Below are 25,023 nucleotides of genomic sequence, written 5' to 3' on the forward strand. Positions count from 1 at the left end.
ACTCAGAATGGGACCATAATTTACAAAATGTACACTAAAACACTGAAACTAGTAATAAGACCATCACCTCACCAGGAAACTGTTTACTGATGTTACAAATCAAGTAAGTGTAGGCTCATTTTCCCTTAAGTTTACAAGAACACAGGTTTGAGGCACTTCATTGGCTTCACTTTTCAGACCTGGAGGCACATCCACTTCTTTTATCCACTCTATGGTCCCTTCACAAAAAAGACGTGTGACAGCTGCACATTGTTCCATTGTTGGTGAAAAGTAATTAGTGTTTTAATGGACAATAACTAACATGTCTGCATGCTAAGGATTTAAATTGCATCATCATATCTGGGCCAAAAATGCATTTAAACTATGACAAGCAGCTGCTTTGATCAAACTGAAGCGTTATCGGGACAGAGTTGGCACAATTTCGCAGCCAAAGAAAATGATTTTGCTCTCTAAATTCAGGGATATAATTCTGAGAGATTAGGTTTGTTTGTTAGCAAAGACAAAAGGTCATGTTTGTTTCTAGCAAAAGGCGAAATGCTGAAACACTAGTAGATTTTTAATTACAACATCGTAGCTCCAAGTATAACATTTCTGACACAATGGGTTGTATAAAGCGCCACATGTGCAACATCCATTATTTCATTCACATCGAGATTAACTCTGTTTGAATCAGAAGTGTCAATCTGACATCAGATTTCTTTGAAGTTCAAATCCTTCTGCTGCAAAGTGATCTCGATTCATTCCTCGTGCGCCTCTGGGATTAAAGGTGCTACAGTATGTGAAGTCAGTGAGAAGATATAAGCTTCAGGTTGGCAGCATGATCCCGCCATTAATTTAGGCTGCTAGCGGGTTTTTGACAAATCCATATCCTTTCTCAAGGCAAGGCGTGCACCCACGGTTTGGATTATCGGGCATCTCAAGTTACCATCCTGAGCTTTTTATTCTAGTTTTGTTAAAAATGACTCCTGACCGGGCAACGTGTTTTATAGAGTGATTACAACATAATTGGTTCTTCTCCTCTTCACCTCCCTGTTGCTATGCAGCATTTTCATTTTGACGAGCAGAAGAGGGATAACAATAGAGTGAGCTGAATATGTGTTCTTAGAATGAGGTCAGCCAGAGTGAACATAATTACTGGAACGGAGTTGTAGAAAACCTTGAGAGTAAAAAACTGTTATTCAATGTTGTAAAACACGGCAAAACTGAGGTTTTCATCAAGCGTGGGTGGAAGCGGAAACAAAGTTTAAAGAAGGGTGGATTTTGGACTTAGACTCAGAGGCAGGGTCAAGACATGGTTTCAAGTAGTACTGCCAACATTGCAATGTGTCTGCTGCATATGTCGTAAGATGACTGCTTGCTAAGTCAAAGCAACTTGATATGGCGATAGTGTCTCAATGTTGTGCTCACAGGTTAAACACAAATAGCAAAAAATCTGTGAATGTTGCTTTTAAGGGTGCAACTAAGGATTATTTTCATGATCATTAACAGTCAATCATTTTCTCGATTAACTGATGAGTTATTTGGCCTAAAGGTCCCCAAGGTGACCTCCTCAACTGTCTTGATTTACAATTTATTGTCATAGAGGAGAAAATAAACCATCAAATATTCTTATTCCATAAGCTAAATCAGAGAATTCTGACATATTTGTCTTAAAATGACTTAAAATTATTAATCCAGCGATCAAAATAGTTGGCAAGTAATAAAACATTTTAAAAGTAATCAGTTAATCGAGCAACTGTTGCAGCTCTGCCTTCTTTCATGGAACACCAAGGTTCACAAACTAGCTAGGTAGCTCTGTCGGAGAGAAATGTCCCGATTATTAAAATCGTAATTTGACAGCCAAATACAGGGAGTGGAAGCTAGTTCTTTTAACAATTAGTTTATTAGCTATCCGCCAATATTTCTTCGAAAGCGCATTAAAGATAAATGCTACCCAAAGCTCCATGACTGTGTAAAAGTAATCAAGAACTGTGACTTTCTGCCTGAGATTTAAAAAGAATAACAATATAAATACATGTTGCAGCTTTAACGAGCAACAACACTGTAGTCCAGAGGAATACAGGAAGACCTCTCTCTCTCTCTCTCTCTCTCTCTCTCTCTCTCTCTCTCTCTCTCTCTCTCTCTCTCTCTCTCACTTCTAAAGTAAAACAACAGTGGTTTGGGTGGTTACCGCTTGGGTGGTGGTGAATTTTGGACACCGATCAAGGAGCATACCTCTAATGCAACCAGCTGTAAAAGCCAGTCACCTGCAATAGCACAGCTGATACACACAGGTAGAGTGTACAGAGAGTGTGTAAAAAAAAAACACACAGACACACACACACACATACACATACACACACGTGCACACACCTGATGCTAGTCATGCTTCCAGTCTCAGAGCCAAGCTTGCATCTCTCCAGCTGACTGGCAACAATCTGTCGTTCGGCTTCCAGCTCCCTGGTCAGACGTTCAAACTGCAACTCCTGGAGAGAGAGAGAGAGAGGGGAGGGGGTTGTATCAAAACAGTCCGTCTATTTATTTACTGTTTCATTTACAGTCGTCCTGAACATTATTTTGGCTCCGTCGTCTCTGACACATTTTTTATTGTTGTGAAATGGACTCTGCAGTCTGTGGTGGGAAAGCAGGCCAGATATCACCGTGTCTGCCAGCTTCACACTGCCAGACATTCATGAGAGGAGTCTGATATGTTGAGAAAAAACTGTGACACCAAACTAAAGCCATCGCAAATGTGACATTTGTTATTCTGCCACCAGGAAAAACACTCAGAGCAGATGAAGGGTCATGAAGGGTCGGGAGATTTAATTTATTTTCATTTTTTTCTGCGTCAGGAATGCTTTTACTCCAACGCTTGCCTGAGAAATGTATGGATGTGTACCCTGCTGTTGTAAGGATGCTGGTGGCTGATAATGCAGAAAGGGATAGAAGAGGTTGTCAGTCCCATCAGCCCAACTGAAGACCCAATCTGTAGCTGCAGTGTAGGACCCCCACTGTCACCCCCAGTGCTGGATGCTAATACCCACTTCATTGGGAAATACGTGGCCTAAATCCGATGCTATATACAGAATAGACACTGAATGTTTAAATATAGTGTAGTTAATTGAGTTAAATGAGAATTGCTGAATACAGACAATCTGATAATCTCTTGATTATACAGCGCTTCATGGAAACTCTTGCTGATTTCAACAGCTGAGGTTAGCATAAATTGTCACTTGGCGGGATGATGTTAATGGCACCTTCATTAATGTAGGAAGAGCATATTTACAAAACAGAAGTACTCCATTCTTGGAAACAATGGGCCTGATCAGCCAATCTTATGTCAAAATTTACATGGAAATGGGCAAAAGTAAACTTTATTAGCAGTTAGCATTTACAGATATTAAACAGTTGGTGGCGCTTATTCTCCAGTCAGGTCCAATTAAACCAATGCAGAAGAAGAGAGCGTTGAGATTGACGTAAATAAAAGAGTGCCAGTCAAACCTTAAACAAATGAGAATGATGTGGTAACCATTCCGAATGTTTATTTCATGTGTTTGAGGAAAGCTGAACTTCTTGTTGCTCAACACAGATCCGTTGCTTTAGTCTCTTTGGTGGAAGCACCGTGCTTCATTTACATCATGATTCATTTGCTAATACTAAAATTATTTGTGGGGAAAAATGTAGTTGTCTTCATATTGACAGCTGTGTCCTAACTTTCTGGGGGATTTGGGGTTGTAAATACATGTCATCTGTCCATGAGGAGGCGCCCATTTGCAGGAAAGTGCAAACCAGAGTATAGAGACTAATTTTATGCTGCAATTTTCCCATCATCTATTAAATTGTAAAAGTTGTTATTACAAAATATATAAGACGAAGCATTGCAAACTGTTATGCCCATCACATGGAGATACTGAACAAAGTTGTTTTTTTTAATTGAAATTTCTAAGAGAAAGTGCAGAAAGGCAGATTTGTACGAATTGTTTTAAATGAAAGACAACTGGTGTAAGCAGCCGATTCTCTTGAATCGTTTGTATACTCCATCTGAGACTGAAATCTGTTCCAATGAGTGGTGTCTCCATGAGTCCCATTGTTTTTTAATTTATGCTATTCAAGTGTGATGAATAACCACTAATTAACAGATACACAAACAAGCCAACAGCTGATTACAGGACTCTCTCCTCTGCTGCGATCATTACAGCTGATTTAACATAACTGATTTTACCAATTTGTGCAACAAAAAAACCTCCAAAAAAACAGAAAAACAAATTAATCCAACTGCATTGTGGATTGTTTCATATTAAGTAAAGAGCATTCAGTGCCTCTACACTGGAGCACTGGTTAAAAAATTGAGATCTTAGTTGGTGTGTGACTGGTGGTTTTCCAGAAAATAAAAGTGGTGGAATGATAATAAATCCTTTCACAATGGGCGATATAATCAATCCTTGTTCCTCGGGCCGCTTTTGAGTACCGATGAGCTATTCTGAAAGAGATCTGAGCTCATTTAATTGCTATAACATTTTATATTTTCGACCAGGTGAATGGACTGACACATTTGATCAGATGGTCAATTCCTTAAGTTTAAAGATCAGTATTTCTGTGTGAAAGAATCTTTGGAGTGACACATGCACACATACAGCATATGCACATTTATGACTTTTTTACTCATCGTCAGTCTTATAAGGGAAATAACACACTTGTCATGCTCAAACAAAGAATATGCATGACAAATTGCATATCTAACGGTCAACAGAGCTTACAGCCAAATTAATCTTGATGCGTTCAGGGAGCCATTGCATGTAATTAAGAGGGAATAAAAAAGTCAGACTACTCTGTTTGCACAGATAGTGTCAGAGGAACAACGTACCTTCAGCTCTGACATGAATTGGCCTCAAAATATCACAGAAAAATAAAATTTCCCATCACAAAAGAACATTCATTTTAATTCTAGTGATGACACAATGTGTGTTTAAAGCTTAACCACACTGATAGAGAGCAGAACACTGGTCCGTGGGAGCTAAAACACAGATGATGCCTGAGGCAACTCCAGGCTTTCCACTCTAATGATGACAATTTGATTATAATGAATCATTAATACAAAAAAATGAACAAATCAAACTGCTAATTTCCCTGCAATTATGCACCATCCTCTCTTCATTAACTGGACACATACAGTGGCACACACACGTACACATGCATTGGCATACATGCACATTGGCTTCTGCAGGTTGTACACGCAGTTAATAGATTCATAGGAGAACACACAAGTTATGCACATAAATAAAGACTTGCTGCTGTGACACTGAGCCATTACAGGTGTCATTTTTAGCATATGGCAGAATATGAAGATAGCTCCATAAACATAGGAGGCAGCATATCAACAGAGTAACAGACTGCTGCTCTTTAATAGCTATCCCTGGCTATAGCTAGCTACTGTTAGTCAACTAGCTTATGGCTCGGTTAGCCACTGAACCAGTGGCCCTAGATTTTGTCTGGATGGGGATCTCGGAACACAGGGGGACTAAGCACAGCATTGGGACTCAGCTCAAGTGGATTTGGCAGCCTGCCGTGAGAGTAAACATCATACTGGGACTGAACAGAGTCTCCAAGACGGACTGAAGTCATTTTGACAACAGAGGATCCAGTACAGAGGTGATTTACAGCGGCTCCAATCAGGACTATGACCTTGGGGATGACAAGATTTAGCAGGCAAGGGGCAGGAGAGGCGAGAGAGAGCAACACAGAGTCAGACAGCAGATCAGCAGTGGATGAGAACAGTGGATAGAGCCGGAATGTTTCCACATCTCACTCAGCGAATCGAGGATTTATTTCAACCAAACCAGAGATGATTGTAGAGATACAAATGAAGATTATGTTGGTGAGTTTTACAATGTGAACAGGCTCCTTTTGTAAAAGAAAAAAAAACTTGAATTAAAAAGGTGTATAGTTGTTTTGTTTTTTGTTTTTTTGTAAGAGCATTTCTTGACATTTTTGAATTTATTTTATTCATTCAATATGCTAAGGGCTAGCATACATCTCCCATCTGAAACTACGGGGCTAGCTGGTTAGCCTGCTAACCTCAGTCAATATCTCAGTAACACAGCAGCTTTTCTTTCACTTTCTGTGGATACTGTTGGTTTTACAATGTTTTAAACTTCTGTCCATATATTGCAGATTGCTCCTTTAACCATGTCAGGCTTAAACAAAGTTTCCTATTGACATGGTGAAGTGCTTTGTGCAAATGCCACATGGCATATATTCTGCTGTAAATCACTTTTTCTAACCTCTTTACAGGGTGAAAAATGTTCTGAATGCGGATGTTAACAAGTTGTAATGCTCGCTCTCTCACACACACACACACACACACACACTGAGCTGACTGCTGTGCAGTCTCTCCAGTGTGAACGCAGAGACAGCAACATGCAGACTCTTCCCTGTTTACACAACTTCGACATGATGATAAACAGACGTGTTTACTCTGCACTTCGGATGAAAATATAGCTGCTAAAAAAATCACCTGGCTACGACAGCTGTGCTTAGGAGGCTCCATCCACTGAGCTGCACACAAAACATGTTTGCAATTAGATGTAATACAGCCGCTAACTCCTTTTCGGCGTGTGGTGGCCTTATATCAATCATCAGTGTTTGTTAACGTTTCACCAGGGAGCCACTCATCTGCACGAAACGCAGGGATGATTTTGTGTCCGTGATCTCGTCGCTTATTTGAGAATAAAAGCCGTGTTCCTTTGATGCAGACGCAAACCAGCCCCTTCGCTACAAAGAAAACTGCCAGAAGTTCCATCAGAGTTAAGAAGCTGCACCCTCATTAGCATCTCAAGCATCCCGTGTGCATGTTTCCCCCCGTGTGATCTGACTCTGCGCAGTCAAATCAATCTAAACTCCCCAGTCAGCTGATGTAAAGAAATGAAAACCGAGGGGGGAAAAAAAAACAAAATAAACAAAAACCATCCTACTTTGACGAACAATCTCCTGAGCAGATGAATGAAAAGATGAAACGCTTGAGCTTTGTTTGTTTGTTTGCTTGTTTGGTGCTGAGAGCACAGAGGCTGAGCGAGATGACTAACTAGCTGGATGAGAATTCAGTCATACGGCTTCTTGAAAACATCCAAACAAAAGCAAATGCTCCCTCCATTTACCCCCTCCTTCCCCTTCGATCCCTGCTCCCTCCAATTCAGGGCTAGCAGGCAGACACCTGTTACTGCAGAGGAAGCGGCAGAGACTGTGATGGAATGTTTTTCTGGGGAAATGCGGGCGAAAAAGAGTTAAGGAAAATGGAAAAAGAGGAAAACGGGAATGAACACATACCTTCACAAGGACCATACTTCACACAGAGACACAAAATCAGATAAGTATCCCGCTTTTCTTTGCTCCCCTCTGGTAAGAAAAAAAAAGCAACAACAACGCGCTCTCTCCCTCCTCTAAACACTCGTGTCCTAGGTCACACACAGCAAACGATAGAGAGACATAGAGAGAGAGAGAGAGAGAGAGAGAGGGAGAGAGAGAGAGAGACACTATAAGTGTCACTTGAGCTGACTGCAACTCAGCCCCTTTCTCTGTGTCTCATTCTCTCTCCCTCCTCCGGGGCCATGAAACACACACACACACACACACACACACACACACACACACACACACACACACACACACACACACACACACACGGTGTTCACTGAGGCACAAAGGTCCCCATGGCAACGGAGCATTTAGAAGCCCCATGTCATTATTTATGCAACGTTGCATCACAATGGGCCCTCCCACCGGCTGACCCTGCCAAAAAAGCCCGCCACTCGCCAGTCACTCTCTGCCTCTCTCTCTCTCTCTCTCTCTCTCTCTCTCTCTCTCTCTCTCTCTCCCTCTGTGTCTCTGACCAGACCATCTGCACCCCCCCCCCCCCTCTCCCCCCCAATCCTCCTCCCCATCCACCATCACTGAAAAGCAATGGGGGATTTTGGGAAGGAGAGGAGGGGAGGCGCCAGAGACAGAAGATGGAAGGGAGGCGAGATGGAGGGAGACACACACTCAAAAGAGCAGACTCATACCAACACACAAACACACACATTGCTACACACTTCTGCCTCTGAGAGATTCTGGGGAGGGTATGGGGCACGAAAAAAAAAGTGTACTGGTCTGATAAGTTCCGGCACAATGCGAAACGTTTTTGGTTGGGTCTGTTTCACTTGCACAGGCAACAAAGTGGAATGTTGTATTTCCTCTACATCAGTGAGATACTAATTATAACAGTCCCAATGTGCAATGCTGTGGCCCTGTTTACACATTACATTAACATGCATCTTGGATGATGAGTAGACAAGTGGACGACTCCAAGTACAGGTGTGAAGGCACACTCGAGGCATTGAGGGTTCAATCACTCAGACCACATTTTGAGGTAGTCTGGGCAACATTTGAGAATATTCTTTAGACACTGTGTGTGCCTATGTCTCCGCCTACCACGAAATCAATTGTGGACCTTTGGGGTCCCAGTCAACATCAACCAGAGGCCAAAACAACAGGCTAAATGGATTCTCATTGATGGAGTACACAGGAAACACACTGTCTGATATGAGGGGCTGAATAGTCAGTGCAGCATGTTTGTAAACAGAAAGTATCTGAGTGTTCATTTACATATACCAAGGACAGTGATCCTGTCATAAATGGAAACGTCTGACACATGTGAAGATGCATTCAAAGGGTTTATAGAAATATTTTTAAATGTATACTTAAACTTGAGTATTGTTCAATAAATCATGCTGAACGAAAAAAAAAATATACGGCACCTGCCTCACAATCACCTCTTGTTTTTTAGTCATGAGTAGCCATGGATCAAAAGAGAAAATTAAACATTTGGAAGAAATGGTAGAGTAGAATGAAACCAGAAAAAAAAAAAACATATCAGTTATAGACTAAATAGTGGGTTGACAAAGAAAGGCAAACACTCAGCTTGGGAGTGCGTCACCACTGCACATTGTTCATAAAGCTCATGCAAAGTTCACCTCGGACTTGGATACATGTCCAAAATTAAAATCCCCTCTACAGAACCAGCAGGAAAATCTGTTATGTCAGGTCTAAGCTTTGTTTAAAGATGTAGTCATTTCCACATCAAACTAAGTTTTGTCCTGTTTTATAAATGAGGCCCCAGGTTTGAACTGATGTACTTAAAGCTGTCCACTTTTGATCAAATCACCCAGGATACATGGGTGATCACAGGAGCCACAGCCACCCTAATGAGCAAGGATGCTCACTTGCAAACCACATCCAATTAAGTCAGCTTGGTGTTTAGTTAGCTGTCATGTTACCTGTTAGCTCAGCAGCTACAGTGAATTACCGACTAGATCCCAGGAAGGCACTTCGGGCTAAGTTTCTCTTCTTTATTCTTAAAAATTCTTTCATTTAAATCTTAACAGAGGCATGTGAATCATTATACAAGTGAACATTTGTGAGTCCTCACATAGAGAACAGGCAGACACAATCGTTTCTTACCCAGATGCAGTCTGACTCAGAATCTGAACCCATGGCTCCCACAGGCACAACAACACTAAGAAGTTCAGTGAAAACCTTCTCCAGCCCCCATCTCCACCGTCTAAAATCTCTTTCTTCTTTGTTTTTGCTCTCCTTTATCCGACGTCTCACTCCCTGGATATCACAGTCGAGCAAACCAATCATGACCTTCGAACAAATACATATTGCGCATGCAAATCTCCATCCTCCAGTCATTTCTTTATTCAAATTTGGACCGGGCTCAGTTTACATGGCTGTTTGGCTGCAGAGGGACTGAACACAGGTGTAATTGCAGAGATAAGTGGGCCATCAACTGAGTGTTCAGCTAAAACTGAACAGATCGGCTTGATCAACTCAACGCTTCAGTCCGCAGAGGGTATAAATACAGAGCCATTCCGAGCTCACACCTCGATATGCACCTGTGCACACTATCAATAATTGTTTGCGTAAGACCATTTGGGTTATGGAAAGCTGATATACTGTATCCCGAAAGACGTTTGCTAGTATTCAGCAAATTATCAATATGACAGGGATCTCAACAGACTTTATGTGAAAAGGTCAGTTTACTTGTAATTAGTTCTTCCAAGTATCTGAAACATTTGTAACACAGAGCCCTCATTATTATGTGGGACCGTGACATTCAAAAGATGTGAAACAGTAAGGGTCACAGCATATTGCTTACATAGTGTGAAGTATGGGATCCAATATTTCGAGTGTGACCCATTCTAGGTCTAGGTGGTATATAACATTTTTAAGGTAAATCAGTCTATTTTCAAGTGAGATATAGGATGAGACAAAACCATTTATGTCAAGTTGATGATGCATCACATTCTGTTTCTTCCATAAAGCCACGCCATGCCCGCCTCTCACCCACCTCATATGCCCACCACACAAGCTCAATAATTCAGTTCCTCCACTTGGATAAATTGTGTTGAAATGATGTAAAATGACATCATTATTGTGTTGTAATGCAGTGTGAAGGAGTGTTCTAGCATCTGCTAGACTTTGATTTGAAGGATGGACAGATTAAGGAAGATGTGGTAAATGGCTGACGTATTAAGACCCCGTCCCAAGTGTGTGTAATGCAGCATTTTTCAAGTAGTGCAGCGATGCATGTGTTCTTCCCAAAGCGTCAACGCCATGGTCCAGTGTGTCTGACTGTCAAACTCTGGTGAGATATGTCAGTGAGTACAACTGTTCCGATCCATCCCAGTAAGTGGCAGTAATACACCTACAGACTGATTTCCAACCACCATCAGACATCAAAAGCAGAAGAAGAAGAAGACACTGTGAGTGACTATACACTCAGGCATGTTCAGATGAGCTTCTTTAACACTACAAAACTGTGTGGGAAAATCTTGGAGAGCCAGGGGTGAGATCAGACGAGGACAGTGTATTCGACAGTTGCGTGTGGAAATGCTTTCCACATACGTGAAGGCTGACGGCACTGAGGACATTACCGAAGTAATTGGCATTCATATCACATTTACATGTGTTTACTATCAGCCCTGCATTAAAATATGACCTATGGGAGTGCGTTTTTGACTGTTTACTGGTTAATGCACTGCAGGCTGTAACAACTGTCTCAGGTGGAGTGAGGTGGAACATACATTAACAGACACCACTGTCTGTTGAAAATAGTAAACCTCATGCATTCTACCTTTTCATTGCTTTTCTTTACCATGTTACTTTTTTGTGTCTCCTGAGTTCTTACAGTAGAAATGAGTGATGCTCAACTACGACCATCATGTCCGTCACACTGGTGGACAAAAGCTACCTGGCCGATGTCAGCCTAGCAGATTGCGTGCTTATGTGCATGTGTGAGTAATCAAAGCTTGTTAAGCAATTAAGTGAAAAGGACAACAATTAATAAAGTCTTAATGAGCAGGTTCTACAATCAAGTCCTTGTCGGCTGATTGTATTACAAAAGATTCCGCTCCGTTCTGAGCCTTTTAATGGAGACAGAGGGAAGATGGATAGCGAGTCAGTGGGCAGCCAATAGTGTACAGGAACAGGCTGGCCCCTGCAAACCCTATTAAAGCAATTAGTAAAGTAAAATAAATGACCGTAGGACAGTGGTGGGCTGCATGGAGAGCAAAGTTGCAGTGTGTGTGTGTGTGTGTGTGTGTGTTGTAGCTGTCACCGCCCCCCCCCAGCGTAAAGCGGTCTAATTGTGCCCTGTGGTGTCCGACTGGCATTTAGTCGTTTTAGAAGGGGGCCCACGTTCGATGAGAAAATGTCACGGTGGCTGTATAACTAAGACCACTGCTGTCTGGAGCTATTGTTTCAAGGCCGGAAAATTACTAGTTCCATCCAGTTGGTAACAAAGCTGTCCCAGAGGCCAAGGGGAAATAACAAGAAGGGAGAAGGTGATAGAAAATTAGAAAGCAGGGGAGCAGGGAGAGAGAAGTGAAAGGAGAAGGAGACTTCAAGACTGAAAGACGGCGAGGGGGGAGACAGATTTGTGGAGATGTGGCGCTCTCCGGATACCAAAACTACTTAAATGTTTATCTCAAACCGGACAGATTTGTCTTGTTTCCTGATAACGGCGGCTGCAGATCCGGGGGTTTCAATTCCTGTCCTCTCCACAGTTACAGAGTGTCCTCCCCCGTGCAACAGTGCTGAAACTAGTTTAAAACGCGGGGCTGTGCAGAGGAATTATAAGCATCTGTAAAAATATTCAGAGTGCTGTGTCTTTGTTGAGCTAATTGCGCTGCAAAACGACCCCCCCCCCAAAAAAAAAAAAAACAAAAAAAAAATGTTCACCCAGCATCAAGGTAAAATTGTCTATTCACACTGCAGGCAGAATGGAAATGTAGACAGTGTTAAAAGCTCAAGGCCGTGACACATGAGGTAAACATCTAAAGCGTAAGAGTTCTCTGGAGTTTTTCAAGACATTGTTGCTTTGATCACATTGAAACACCTTGTGGCCTTGTTATTTTGGTCTCAGTTTATTGCCTGTTGCTAGGAGGATTGCCAATTGCCATTTCTAGCCCATTCCCCCCCCAAAAAAACTCATTGTGTCTTCGGGTGCTGTTTGGAGGAGAAGAAAAATGAAGGCTCAGCCCAATAAAAGCTCCTAGTCCTCAGTGGAAAACATTTGCTAAATGGATTCAAGAACAACTCTGAGTACACATTTTAGAAGACTAGGACAAGATCAGGACCGACCTTTTTCTTGTTTTAAGCCTGCTCGCTTGTCTGTAATTGTGTTTTTGTGGATTTCAAACTCACAGATCAGATACTGCTCTGGTCCACTAGCACTGCACAGTATTAATCGAGGATGAGGACCATTAGTCGATCAGTCGACCAATTTGTTGGGATAGACAGACCATTCATCCGCATTGGTTTTCACAATCGATTCATCATTTCAGTCATTTTGTAAGCTGGCAAACGTTTGCTGGTTCCAGTTTCTAAACTCTGACCGCTGATTGTTCTTGAAATCTTAAATTGTTCTCAATACATTAAGGTCATACATTGCTGGTGGGACAAAGTAAGCATGAATGAATCAATGAATATTTCAACTCGGACTCGAGGAAATTGTGAAAGGCGTTCTAACCAATATTCTGACATGTTGTAGACAAAAGTATTACTCAATCACGAAAGAAGAATAAGGAAAAAAATTATCATCAGATTTACTCATCAGTGAAAATAGTCATTACTGGGGACATACACGTTACATTTAAACATAATTCTAAAAAAAGACAGTAATCGTTTCTTGTTTGTCATATCCACTGTAGACCAACCTGTCTGTGCTTCAAATCCACCAGATGCAGTGGTTGAGGATATGAAATGGACACACAACTGTTACATTTTTCTCCCACATGCATTATCATGTCATCAAAGGAAAATTATTTAGATATGTTGTTTATTTATAAAACACTGCCTACTTGAAAATAATCTCAGAAGTTCTCATTAGATGCTCTTGTCCTCAAAACAAGATATAAAGCTTTTCATAGCTAGTTGAAATGTACATCCTCTAAAGTTCACACACTGGTTAGTCTAACCCAGTGTTTTTCAGCCCCGGTCTCGAGGCCCCCCTGCCCTGCATGATGTTTCCCTGCTCCAGCGCACCAGATTCAAATGAATGGCTATTTATCAGGCTTCAGCAGAGCTTGACGACGAGCTTATCGTTTGACTCACCAGTACTGGAGCAGGGAAACGTCTGAAACTTGCAGCACTGGAGCACCCCATACAGTAGTGCTCCATCTGTGTACTTTTGGTCCCTTTTTCTTTGGTTCCTTCCTCTGTATGTTTTAGATTAGCGAACCGATACCAATTCAAAATAAAACTCATGCTCAGACGCTCAATTTGCCAAAGTAACAGAGATCCACTGGGATTAGCAGCTTGAATGTAGGTGCTTAATTTCAAATGGTAATGCATTACACTGCTGAATGAGGTAATCGCATTACTGTAACATTGCGCCTACTGTTCTCAAAACACCTCTCATACCATTTTGATGAGAGTCTACGTTGCATTTGTGATGTGTCAGACAGTGACGCCACAGAAATGAGTCCACCACAGACACTAAAGAATTTCACACTTTGATCAGGGAGGGCTAATAATATGCGCCCGCACAGTAAATGTATGAGACAAAAGCTTTTACCTCAGACAATGTGAGACAAGAGAGAGAGTACCAAGAGGAACTTGAGTCAGGCTACGGATTTGCCCTCAGCAGACGTTCAGCATTGTTTCTGTACAGTCGGCTTCTTACCTATGCTGTCCTGATCCAGCCTTGTGATTGGTCGTCAGAAAGGCTGCTCCAGCTTGTTACTGGTTGCTCAACATCCCGCATCAAGCTGGCTGCTTTAAATGTGTTGCTGCAATGGTCGTTTGGTGGCTTGTCAGTTCAGTTCCATTCTGTTTATTTATCCATGACTTTTGTGTGAGCATTTCCTTTTCAATACCGACATATGGCAATGGTATAATAGAGATACACAGTGAAAAGAAATGTAAGAAAGAGAAGAAGTTCACCAAAGTTCACACAATTTCACCGTATGAATGGAATCACAGCATTAAAGATAAAGACTGCGGGGTTTTGTGCCAGTTCTCATCTAAAAAATGTCAAGGTCCATGCTTTTAAATATGAATGATCTGAAAGAAATGTTTTGCGTCATACAAAAACAAGCTGCAGTCCCTTTTAAATGAATAAACAATAAGTCACAAAAACAAGCTTTAAACGTGTTGAGGATGAACTGAGGAGTCTCACAGCCTGAGGAATGGAGCCACTCTGTAGTCTGGTGGTACGGCAGCGGATACTTCTGTATCCTTTGCCAGATGGCAGCAGGGTGAACAGACGGAGGCTGGGGCGGATGTTGTCTTTAAGTATCCTTTGGACTCTGTGCAGACATTTTGCCAGCGATGATCTGGGAGTATTTTTAATCACCTGCTGCACAGCCTTCCTGTTCTGGGCCCTGTGTAAACCATGCCAGTTTGTCATGTTTCCAGTCAGAATGCTTTCTATCACTCCTCCGCGAAAGTTGATGGGAACTTGGCACCAGAACGAAGCCTTCTTAAGTTTTCTGAAAAAGGATCTGGGCCTGTATTCACTAAGAATGTTAAGGCTAAAAGTAGCTCCTAACAGGCCAATTTAGGAGCAACTCCTAAAAATAATGGGAGTGTCAGTCGTAACTTTAGGACCCCTAATTTTTTGAAAATAAGAGATATTCACAAATATTTGAGGCATGCAAGAAGCACCTAAGTCTGGGAGACCTTAGAAGTAGTCCAGAGAACTCCATACTCACTAAGACCTAGTCACAGCCGAATGTTTTGGAGACGCTAAATGACACGGAGCTATTAAAACAATGTCGGATGGACCACAAAGGGATTGAAGTTCTGAAGCAATCCGGAGTTAAAATGTTTTGCAGCACTCCGGTATTTGGCTAGGGGGAAAATGCAGCTTTTCGCACAGGACTAGTATTACCTGGATGTCAAGGGATTTAGAAATTATCCCACCGCGTCTGTGTTTCGTGCAGCGCATTCACACAGGATAAGCATAGTCTGTGTTTTAACTTGAATTTACTGACATTATCCCCCGTGTCGATCGCACAGGAGCCCTTGCTGGAGCAGCGCAACGGTTAGACACGGATATTTTTAATATAATAACTGGTGAGCCTGTTGAAAGATGGAAAAGTGTTCAGTACTGCATGCTGCCATGCATGTAATCCATCTAATCATCTTTTGAGATTTCGCTCTTCTGATGAGCCCCCTGAATTTGCACCCAAAATGCCGTCAAAACTTTAATTTAAAGTTCCCAACGCAGCCTCCATAGTTCTCGACCGGGAAAAAGGCAGAAAAAAGGTGTGGAAAACACAAAAAACCTTAAGAAAAAAACCCAACCTCAAATCACAGAGATGCCGATTTGCACGGGACTAATATTATCAAATGACATTGGTGTTTGGTGAAATATGGCAGGTAATTTGCGGTGGAATTTTTACTTTACAAATTATGGGCATGGCAGATTAGCACGGGATTAAGATCACAGACGACCTCCGCAATTATTACAAATTACTGGAGGTCCCCAGGTTATACTAGTCCCATTTGTCATCGGAAAAAGTTGCATTCCATCAATACACATATTGTCTTTGACGCATGTTACAATATACTGGACATTGTTGCGAAATGGCCCGGATCAACACACAATTCCTGAATTTTAATGGACAGTGGTTTGATGCAGCTTTTCGAGTAAATGCCGCTTTTATTGGCAATTCACGTTTTTCATCGCAATCTTCTAATTTTCATTTGGCCAAAGCGCTTTTTTTGGGGGTGGGGGTGGGGGGTGCACTTAATTCTCCTCATAAGTACATTTCTTTAACCAATATCTTTTGATAGGCTTTGTCATGGGCTTGTAGGCAACTTCCTTATTTTTACTTCATGCATTGCGCAGCCTAAATGACTGCTGCCCTGTCACTCAACAACCAATCATCGTTGTCACCGCTTCTAAGTGCGTCCTTATAAAATGACGTCATCCATAGCAACAGAGAGTTACTTCTAGTTTAGGAGTTCACAGTTTTCGTAACTAAAAGTAGGCCTGAGTGGCTTTGTGGATTACGTTTAAGAAACGACTCCTACATAAAAACTTTAAGTCCAATTTAGGAGTACTCTTAACGCTAAGATAAAAGTCTTTGTGAATGCAGGCCCTGTACACTAAGGTCTGAAGAAAGGTGCTGATCAATGAATTTTTCCTTTTCTTAGTCTATCAGTGACGTTTGCGCCTTCTTCAAATATTTGAATATATATATTCAAATACAACCTTTAAACCTGAATGTTATGTACGTGAAGGAGTGGTTGGAAAAAGCAGGAAAAAGACTTAAAAATAGAAATGACAGAGATAAATCCCCAGTGCTCACTAATGCATGAGCTGAAATCCTAGCTCGGGCTACACTGCAGCATCTCTTCCTCCATTTGCATGTAATAAAATAATCAACATCCACCACCGGACTTATGCTCATCAAATATAAAGTATGGTGTCTTTTCCTGTGCAGTGTCAACCGTCCGCTTGGCTTTCTGCATAATAACGAGCAGAGCTGAATTCTTTAAGTCGAGTCGGAAGTGCTGGCAACCCAACAGAGCCTTCACACACACACACACACACACACACACACACACACACACACACATACACAAAGATACACACACATACATTTTATCTCAGTCTCACTTGCCTGTCAATCCCCAGTCATCTTTTTTTTATACTGTGGCAGGTAGCAGAGAGAAACCGACGATGAGATTGAGCTGCTAAATGCAAGAAACCCTTGGCCCCTTCTGAGCCCGACACACAATGCACTGCTTTACCTCCCCTGTCACTACCTTCAAGTTCAAGTTCACGGACAGCTAACGGCCAAGAAAAAGACACTTGGACAGGCGATGTGCAGATATGCACTCACATTACACAAGCGCCAATGATTTAATGGTTCACAAAATTCCTCTTCCGAACAGTGATATTGTCCAATCATGGCTTAGCAACAGTAACGTGCATGTCACTATATATTAAAGTTGTGTAGGCGGGGCTGTGGTAAGAGCAATACTCTGTATTTGTGTCTCTCTTTTAGCCACTCCAAAACAAAACATACAAGAGCTAAGGTGAAAGGAACACATAAAACAATGTGCCTTTCTAATCTAAATGTAATCATTAGCATGTCAAGCTCACTCCATAGCGAACTAGCTGACATCGGTCAGTTTTCAGCACTGACCCCTGTGGCTCAGGGGTAGAGCCAGATTATTGGTAGCTGGTTCAATTCCGCTGGTCTGCATCTCAAACTGTCCTTGGGCAAAATACTAAACCCCCAAAACTGCTCCTGATGTACTGGTTGACTCCTTGCATGGCAGCCATCATCACCAGTGTCTGTATGAATTACTGTAAGTTGCTTTGGATAAAGGTGTCTGCTAAATGTAAAATTAATATTCTCCTCCCAGAAATGAGAATCTGCTTTTGCCTGCCACTGTCTGTAATCAAAGGACAGTGTTTAAAAAAATGTAAAGTAGAAATTTAAGTTAGTAAATCTGCTACTATCATGATGTGAACTGCATATGTGGCATATGAGATTGTAAAGCCTACAGGTGTAGCAGCAGCAGCTCAGGGGGTGTGTTGTATGATGCACACATATACACAAAAGCATATTCACGGACAGCAACATTTCATAGCTAAGGACACATATTCTCCTATTTGTACCATAGTGCTGTGGCCTGGAGTCATACCTCAACTTAAATTGACAAAAGTAAAAAGACTTTCTGAACTGAACACTTTGCCACTTTGGTGCGAGACAGACCAGAGTAAAGACAAAGCATGAGCAAGTCCTCCCCTTCCTCTTCATCCCTTACGTATTCTCCTTTTTTTCTGCATGCCCCCACATAATAAGTAAAACAAAATAAATATTTGATCCCCTTTGAAAACACTTCCTATGAATATATAACTCTGTTGTGAACTTTGAAGAGGACTATATTTGGTAATTTAATGAGAATTCTAAGCAAATCTTAATTAATCCTTAATAAACGCAGCGGTGAGAAGGGGAGGAAAGGCTAATCACGCCCGTTATTATCGCAGGGTCACTGCAAAGAAAACACCAATAAATGAACCTAATGGATCATCTATGAGTGAGTACAATTACCATAAGGCTTCAAAATAAGCTGTTAATCCTGTGTTGTTGTTTTTTTAATCATCTCACGTGTCATAACACTATTCATAAACATGTTTAGTGTGAAGATTTTGTGCTTTGAACCAGTGCCACCGCATGTTTTTAAAATCTGATCAATAAAAGGAGTGACTTCAACAGTATTAATATAATGACGTGTTGGTAGGTGAAGAGCATAACTGATGTTTAATTGGGCTTACAGAGAAAATAAAGGTACAACCTTTATTTTCTCCAGAAGCCCAATTAAATCTCAGCATAAAATGCTTTCCTATGAGTTAGAGGTCCAACCTGAGAGGAGCCTTTTCCTTCTTCACTGCCAATTAGAGTGAACAATTCCACAGAGCACCGTGTTCCACGTTAATTATCATGCAGCTGAGAGGTTGCAGAAAACACCGCACTCTACCTAAAAACTCCGATATGATAACTGTCAGGAAGCTAGATTTTCTTCGTTGTGCTGCTCCTCTTCATTTCCTTTACTTTCATATCCTTGAATGTAGTGCGCCGTGTTTTCACCTATGACTACGCTGTGAAAGCAACTGCACCTCTTTTGGTGTCTTTTTCTACCTGCTGTCACTCATTGTTGTGGTTTGTAAAGACACAGCAGGAGGTCATGTTGCCAACATGATGGAGATGAAGGCTGAGGCTGTAATGTGGGACACGTGGTTTCTCTCTGCAACAAGGACCACAGTAAGCTTTTGCCACTAGTGTTGGTTTACCCTAGAAAACTTGTAGTGTATCATGTTAGTTGATCGCAGCGTTGTGTTTGTCAAGTAGCCAGAGGTGCACCATCCCAATTTCTCAGTTCATGTGTATTTACTTGGACTGCACAAAGAAAGAGCTGTGCTGCATCTGATCAGATTTGGATGTGCCCGCATCAGTGTTCGAATTAAAAAGCCTCAGTGAGTCATGAGAATCAAATGTGGGAGATTTTTTTGGTCACTTTTAAAACAATTAAATTTTTTGACTGGTTTATTGAAGAGATATTATTGTGAAAACCCAGGACCCAGCCTGATAATTAACTTCACTTATTGGGAAGTGCAGACAAAGTTACGGAGCCAGAAGATCCGTTCGCTCTTGTCTGTCTGTCAGCTCAGTGTCGTCTTCTTGTGCCATTTTCGGTTTATCCATTTTTTCTTCACTGTGAGAAAATGGACGTGTGGCGAGAGAGAGGTGTTAATTGGATGAGTCTCACTGTCACGGCACGAGAGTCAGCAAGCCTGTTGAAACGCAAGCCTGAAAAGCATCTCATTTCTACAGAATGCATCTGTAATGTTGTTGCGTATTTTTTATTTTGTTTTTTTTCCTGGAACTTTAACTGCATACATTCCCTTTTGGGTTCTAATTACACTACACTCTTCCATGTATTTGCACCTGTAAACCAGAACCAAGCCACTACATCTAAGTTGCATCTGCTGCAGAGGTCTGTCAGTGCTATTAGATCAGGTGCAGCCATTGTTGGAAATTACTCACTTCTCCTGTTATTTCTACTTCTAATGAAACTTTTTTTTTTTTTTTAAAAAAGCTGTTGGATTATTTAGCACTATTAAAAGGGGCTGGAAGCAGCAGAAAGGGAACATTGATTGTTTGAAATAATATTTCAAACAAAATGAAGGATGAATGAATGAGGATTTTGTTATTAGCTGCTGTAGGTCCTTCTCTGCTGATAGGTTAAAACACATTAAACATTACAGAGCTGACGGGACTGTCAAACATTACCAGGCTACAAGCAAAAGAAAGCTAATCAATGGCCTGTGCTACTTTCACTTTATCCGTCATTTAATATGACAATATGTCAGATTGTTCAAATAGGCACATCTCACATCGGAATGAAACTCTTTCAGAGCAGGCACTTCACACTGTGCTTCCCCAATAGCAGATGTGTTGACAACGGCGATGATGAATGATACAAGGACAAAAGCTGACAGATGTGATAAATACAATGTCGAATGGCTAATCAATCTCATGTGGGTAGAAGGAAACAGAGGAAAAGCAACAGCAGGGAACTCCTGGTGTGAGTCAGCAGAGGCAAAAGAGTCTGATTGGCAGCATGAATGTGTGTGTGTCTGTGTGTGTGTCCACAGACCACATTAGTGGACATCTGTATCCAAGTGTGTGTGAAGCCTTTTTCGTGGTCTCTCATGCCTGACCTCGTCTTTATATGAGGCAAAATGAGCAGGGTGCATGTGTGTGTGTGTGTGTGTGTGTGTGTGTGTGTGTGTGTGTGTGTGTGTGTGTGTGTGTGTGTGTGCTTGCATGTCTGTGGAGAAACTCCAGAAAAGCACATCCTTGCTTCCTTTTTACAGTCTAGCTCCAAACACTGGCAAAAGCCCAAACACACTGAAAAATTACACTTCGCAAAAACAAGTATGAAAGCAAGTGACAAATGACTGGCTTAAAAAATAATAATAACTTCACCATGGTGCAGGAAGAAGCGGGGGGGGAACCAAGATTGTCTATTCGTCTTCGCTTTTTGCAAACAGCAGACACTATGTCCATTTACGTCTTCTGCTCTTCAGCCTTTTTCTTTTTACACATTCTCACCAGAAGGCCATTACCACGCCCTAGATCATCTGAATGTGTGCACATAACCTGTGTGTGTGTGTGTGTGTGTGTGTGTGTGTGTGTGTGTGTGTGTGTGTGTGTGTGTGTGTGTGTGTGTGTCAACGCAACCTACTTCACCCAGGCATGGACATCCAGAACACTGTAGTTTCTCACAGTGAGGTTTCCGTCTAAAACATGCAGAGGCCATTATTTCCTCTGCTCTCAGCATTTTCACTGGCTATCTTTAGCATCTGCATTTCAGAGTGCATTTCCTCACATCCCATAGTACTCAAGGACACGCACAGTGTCCAAGGTATCAAGTATCCACTCGAACTGTGCGCCCACACACTGCATGCAGAAATACACAGCGCGCATCTTCTCAGACCCCCTTCCAGACGGAGCCAGCATTCAAAGCAATGCTTTCTGGCACTAAGAGTACTCCAGTGACTGCTGCACTCACATATCATTGTCAGACTTAAGATGGAAAGTTTTTTTTTTTTTTTTTAAAGATCAAAATCGATGCAGCAGAACCAGAGATATCACCTTATTTCATTCCATCCTGTCTTCTTCTTTCTCAAAACCAGCTGCCCATAATACAACTCGACTGCAGACAGTTCATCAGGAGAATTACATGTGTTCTAGCTTCATGTCCTTAGACTCCTTTTTCCATTTCAAATGTGTAGTCTTTAGTTCCAACTGCTGCAGCCTCATGTGATGTCACTGGAGACAGGCTCAGGTTTCATATTTCATGCATCTCCCGCTGGAGCAACAAAAGGCTAAATACAACTTGATTTACATATGCAGTAGTAAATCCAAGTGGCAAACCCCTGGGCTGAAAAATGCCAAACTAGAGGTTCTCAAATTGAAATGCCCACCCTTTCAGCACAAATTAAAAAAAAAAAAAAAAAAAAAAGATTTTGGTTTCTATCTCTCACTCGAATTATATTAAGGTTTAAATCAATGTAATTTTTAAGGGCATGGCCACCTTAAGTAAAAGCTGTAGCCTCTAGCTGTATAACTAGCTACAGGTAAGGCTCTTGGCCCATTTTTGGATAAGAAGGCTGTTGAGAGGAGTCAGGCACTGTCAAGATGGCCACAGCCGGAGCCACCACGCTGAGCTTCACACTGGCTCTTCAGAGGCCTGTGTGACATCCATTTTTTTTCTCACCACTGTCAGGTGCTTGCCACTGAAGGGAAATGATGGGTCTCTGTAAATAAATGAATCAAGGAGTATGGTTTAGACCTGCTCAATTTGTAAAGCATCACGAGAGGACTTTTATTGTGAATCGGCCCTACACAAATATTGATTGATTGATTGGTTGATTGATTGAATGATTGATTGATCCGTGTTTTACACAGTCTATGAAGACCTGTAACCACACACTGATGCTTAAAAGCAAAGTCCCCCTTTCGATTTCAACACATAATTAGATCCCCCACTAACATCCCATTTAATCTGTTCTATATTCCCTGTATGTTGATTGGAACTAATCCTAGGGGGGAATAAGCTGATTGGAAGTCATTTTGAAAACATACTGGTAGTGTGGCCTTGTGGGGTGGCAATGCCAGTGCACCAGTCCATCTGTTCAACACTTTGAATCAGATTAAAATATCTGGACATCTTCCGGATAGATTAACATTCAATTTGGCAGAGTCATAAAATGTCCTCAGAGGCTAAACCCTAATGAATTTGGTGATGCCCTTACTTCTCATCATTCACCACCAGCAGCAGGTCAGCATTTCCATATTGCCTTTGTTAATTTCAGTTTCCCATCAGCTATGTTGTCTCTCATCTGACATTTTGTTGCACTGGTTTGTAACAAGCACAGCTGCAGACTTGTAGATTTTGTTCAAACCTGGACTCATGTATAAAAAATTTAATCATTTAATCATCTGCAAAACTACTGGCTTCACAAAAATAATGGGAAAAGCAAGGTTTTATTTTTTACCTCTCAGCAATTAAATGCTTCTTAGGCGTGTATTTTACCTTCTGCGGGATTCCCAAAGAGCTCAAAAAGAAATAATACTAACACTAATTATGCGCATTATTAGTAGTCAAGACTGCAACTCGAATTTTGACCCTGAAACTGGAGGAAAAATATGGAGGAAGTGTGGAGGTTACTTAATAGAACAAACCTCTGGTTCATCTTCCTTTCACTTTCTGATGGATCAGGAAATACACCTGCTATCAAGTGGTGTTGCATATACGAACATGATATCCATGGTTACCAAATGACCTTCCTTACAAGACCAGTTGGATTTACCAGTGGTTTAGCTTGAGGTCTGCATTCGTGGATCCACAGTCATCAGCTGTCGGTCCACACCAATTTCAAACCACAAACTAATTGCAGCAAATGGGAAAATACACCAGTGTTGCAGTGAAAGCACCGGGAATGAAATTTGTGCACTTCTTTATTAATCCACTTCTCCACGTATTCCTGTCAAATAAGTCTGGTGCTGCTGCTCCCAGCTGGAGAAATAATCAAGCACGGTTTGATCTGAAGACTGTCTGGAAAAGCCTGTTTTTGGTTACCTCCAATGTTTTAATTTCTCACCTTTATTAACGGTGATGTGGAGGGTTATCCAAGCATGCAGGGAAACACTGAATGCTTTTCAGGCCGGTATTGAATAAATTTTTGAGTTGGAGTCAGTATGAAAATATGTCAGGTTCTCAGCTCAACTCAATTCAACTTTATTTATAAAGCACTTTAAGCAGCTTAGACAAACTGCTGTGCACAAATAAGAAATAGAATGTAAACATAAAACATAAAAAACAATATAAAAACACTACAACAATAACAATGTTAAAACAATAAAAACAATGACACACTAAAACAAGAGCAGAGTCTCATGCTGGCTTGAATGCCAAAGAATAAAAATGGGTTTTAAGATGAGTTTTAAAAATGGTTGGATCAGTGCATCTTGAATAATAGCTTTAGTTTGACATAACTGCTAATCAGCAGTTGAAATGGGTCATACTGCATTTAATCTGCCTATGTGGATTTTGAAAATCCAGGATAGTTTTATTTAAAAAGATTTTCTTATCAGATGTTCTGCAGTGTCTGCCAAATGTGCGCTTAAGATGTCTCATTGTAAACATCTCCACGTTTTGTCTACATCTCATACGGCCAATACAGAGTTTGCCACTCTTTGATGTACCATCTCAACTGAGGAAAATCAATCTATGTTTAAGGCCTGATAGTGGCCTATATCATATGCTTCTAATACAAGTCAAAACATAGCATGTAGGCGGATGGCACACCTTAGACACTTATAAACACGATGGAATCATTTAAAATTCAGAGCAAGTTTGATGGGCTTGAGACAAATTACGTCCTGTCTTCACTGGGACAATAGGAAATGTGTTTGGGTGGAACAGAGATCTTGATCAGGGTGAAGGTGTTTTTTGTGCATATGCATATATATCAACGGCGAACACAACTGAGTGCTGACAACAATGGAGCATTTCTTCTCAGTATACTTGCTATGGATGACTACATAGAGGGAGGGCTATGAAAAATATGATGCGTTGAATTAATAATGGAAGCAGAGAAAGCACTTTTGATCTCCCCCTATGATAATGCTACCTTGTGAAAATTAAAATCCCTCTTGAAGTTAGGAGAGCTAGTTAGCTGTCCTAGTTAGAGACTTGTGATTTGTTTGGTAATGGAGCTAATGGAGCTAACAGCTAACAGAGCGCAACACACAGCAGGACGGACAGTATCTATATAATGTGACTGCACAACATCCTCACAGTAAATGAATGTACATGTAATAGCATGCAAACAATCATACTATTGCTGGATGAGACGATCCAAAAAGACTGTTTACAAAAATGGCGGAAATGCTGTTTTCAAAGTCT

The 25,023-nt window shown here is 41.3% G+C and overlaps 1 protein-coding gene across 11 annotated transcripts in view; it reads right to left on the minus strand.

Annotated features, from left to right (window-relative positions):
- ctnnd2b (catenin (cadherin-associated protein), delta 2b) overlaps positions 1-25,023 on the minus strand; it is a 190,282-nt gene that overhangs the window by 125,485 nt on the left and 39,774 nt on the right. For 10 of the 11 annotated variants that reach the window (XM_037084521.1, XM_037084529.1, XM_037084530.1 and 7 more), the window contains exon 3: positions 2,353-2,465. In XM_037084521.1, the coding sequence (XP_036940416.1) occupies positions 2,353-2,465 (113 nt within the window). Of the gene's footprint in view, positions 1-2,352; positions 2,466-7,302; positions 7,599-25,023 lie in introns of those variants that run through there. The other variant, XM_037084528.1, reaches the window with a different exon arrangement.

Source organism: Acanthopagrus latus, chromosome 21 (genome assembly GCF_904848185.1).
Source record: "Acanthopagrus latus isolate v.2019 chromosome 21, fAcaLat1.1, whole genome shotgun sequence".
NCBI lineage: Eukaryota > Metazoa > Chordata > Actinopteri > Spariformes > Sparidae > Acanthopagrus > Acanthopagrus latus.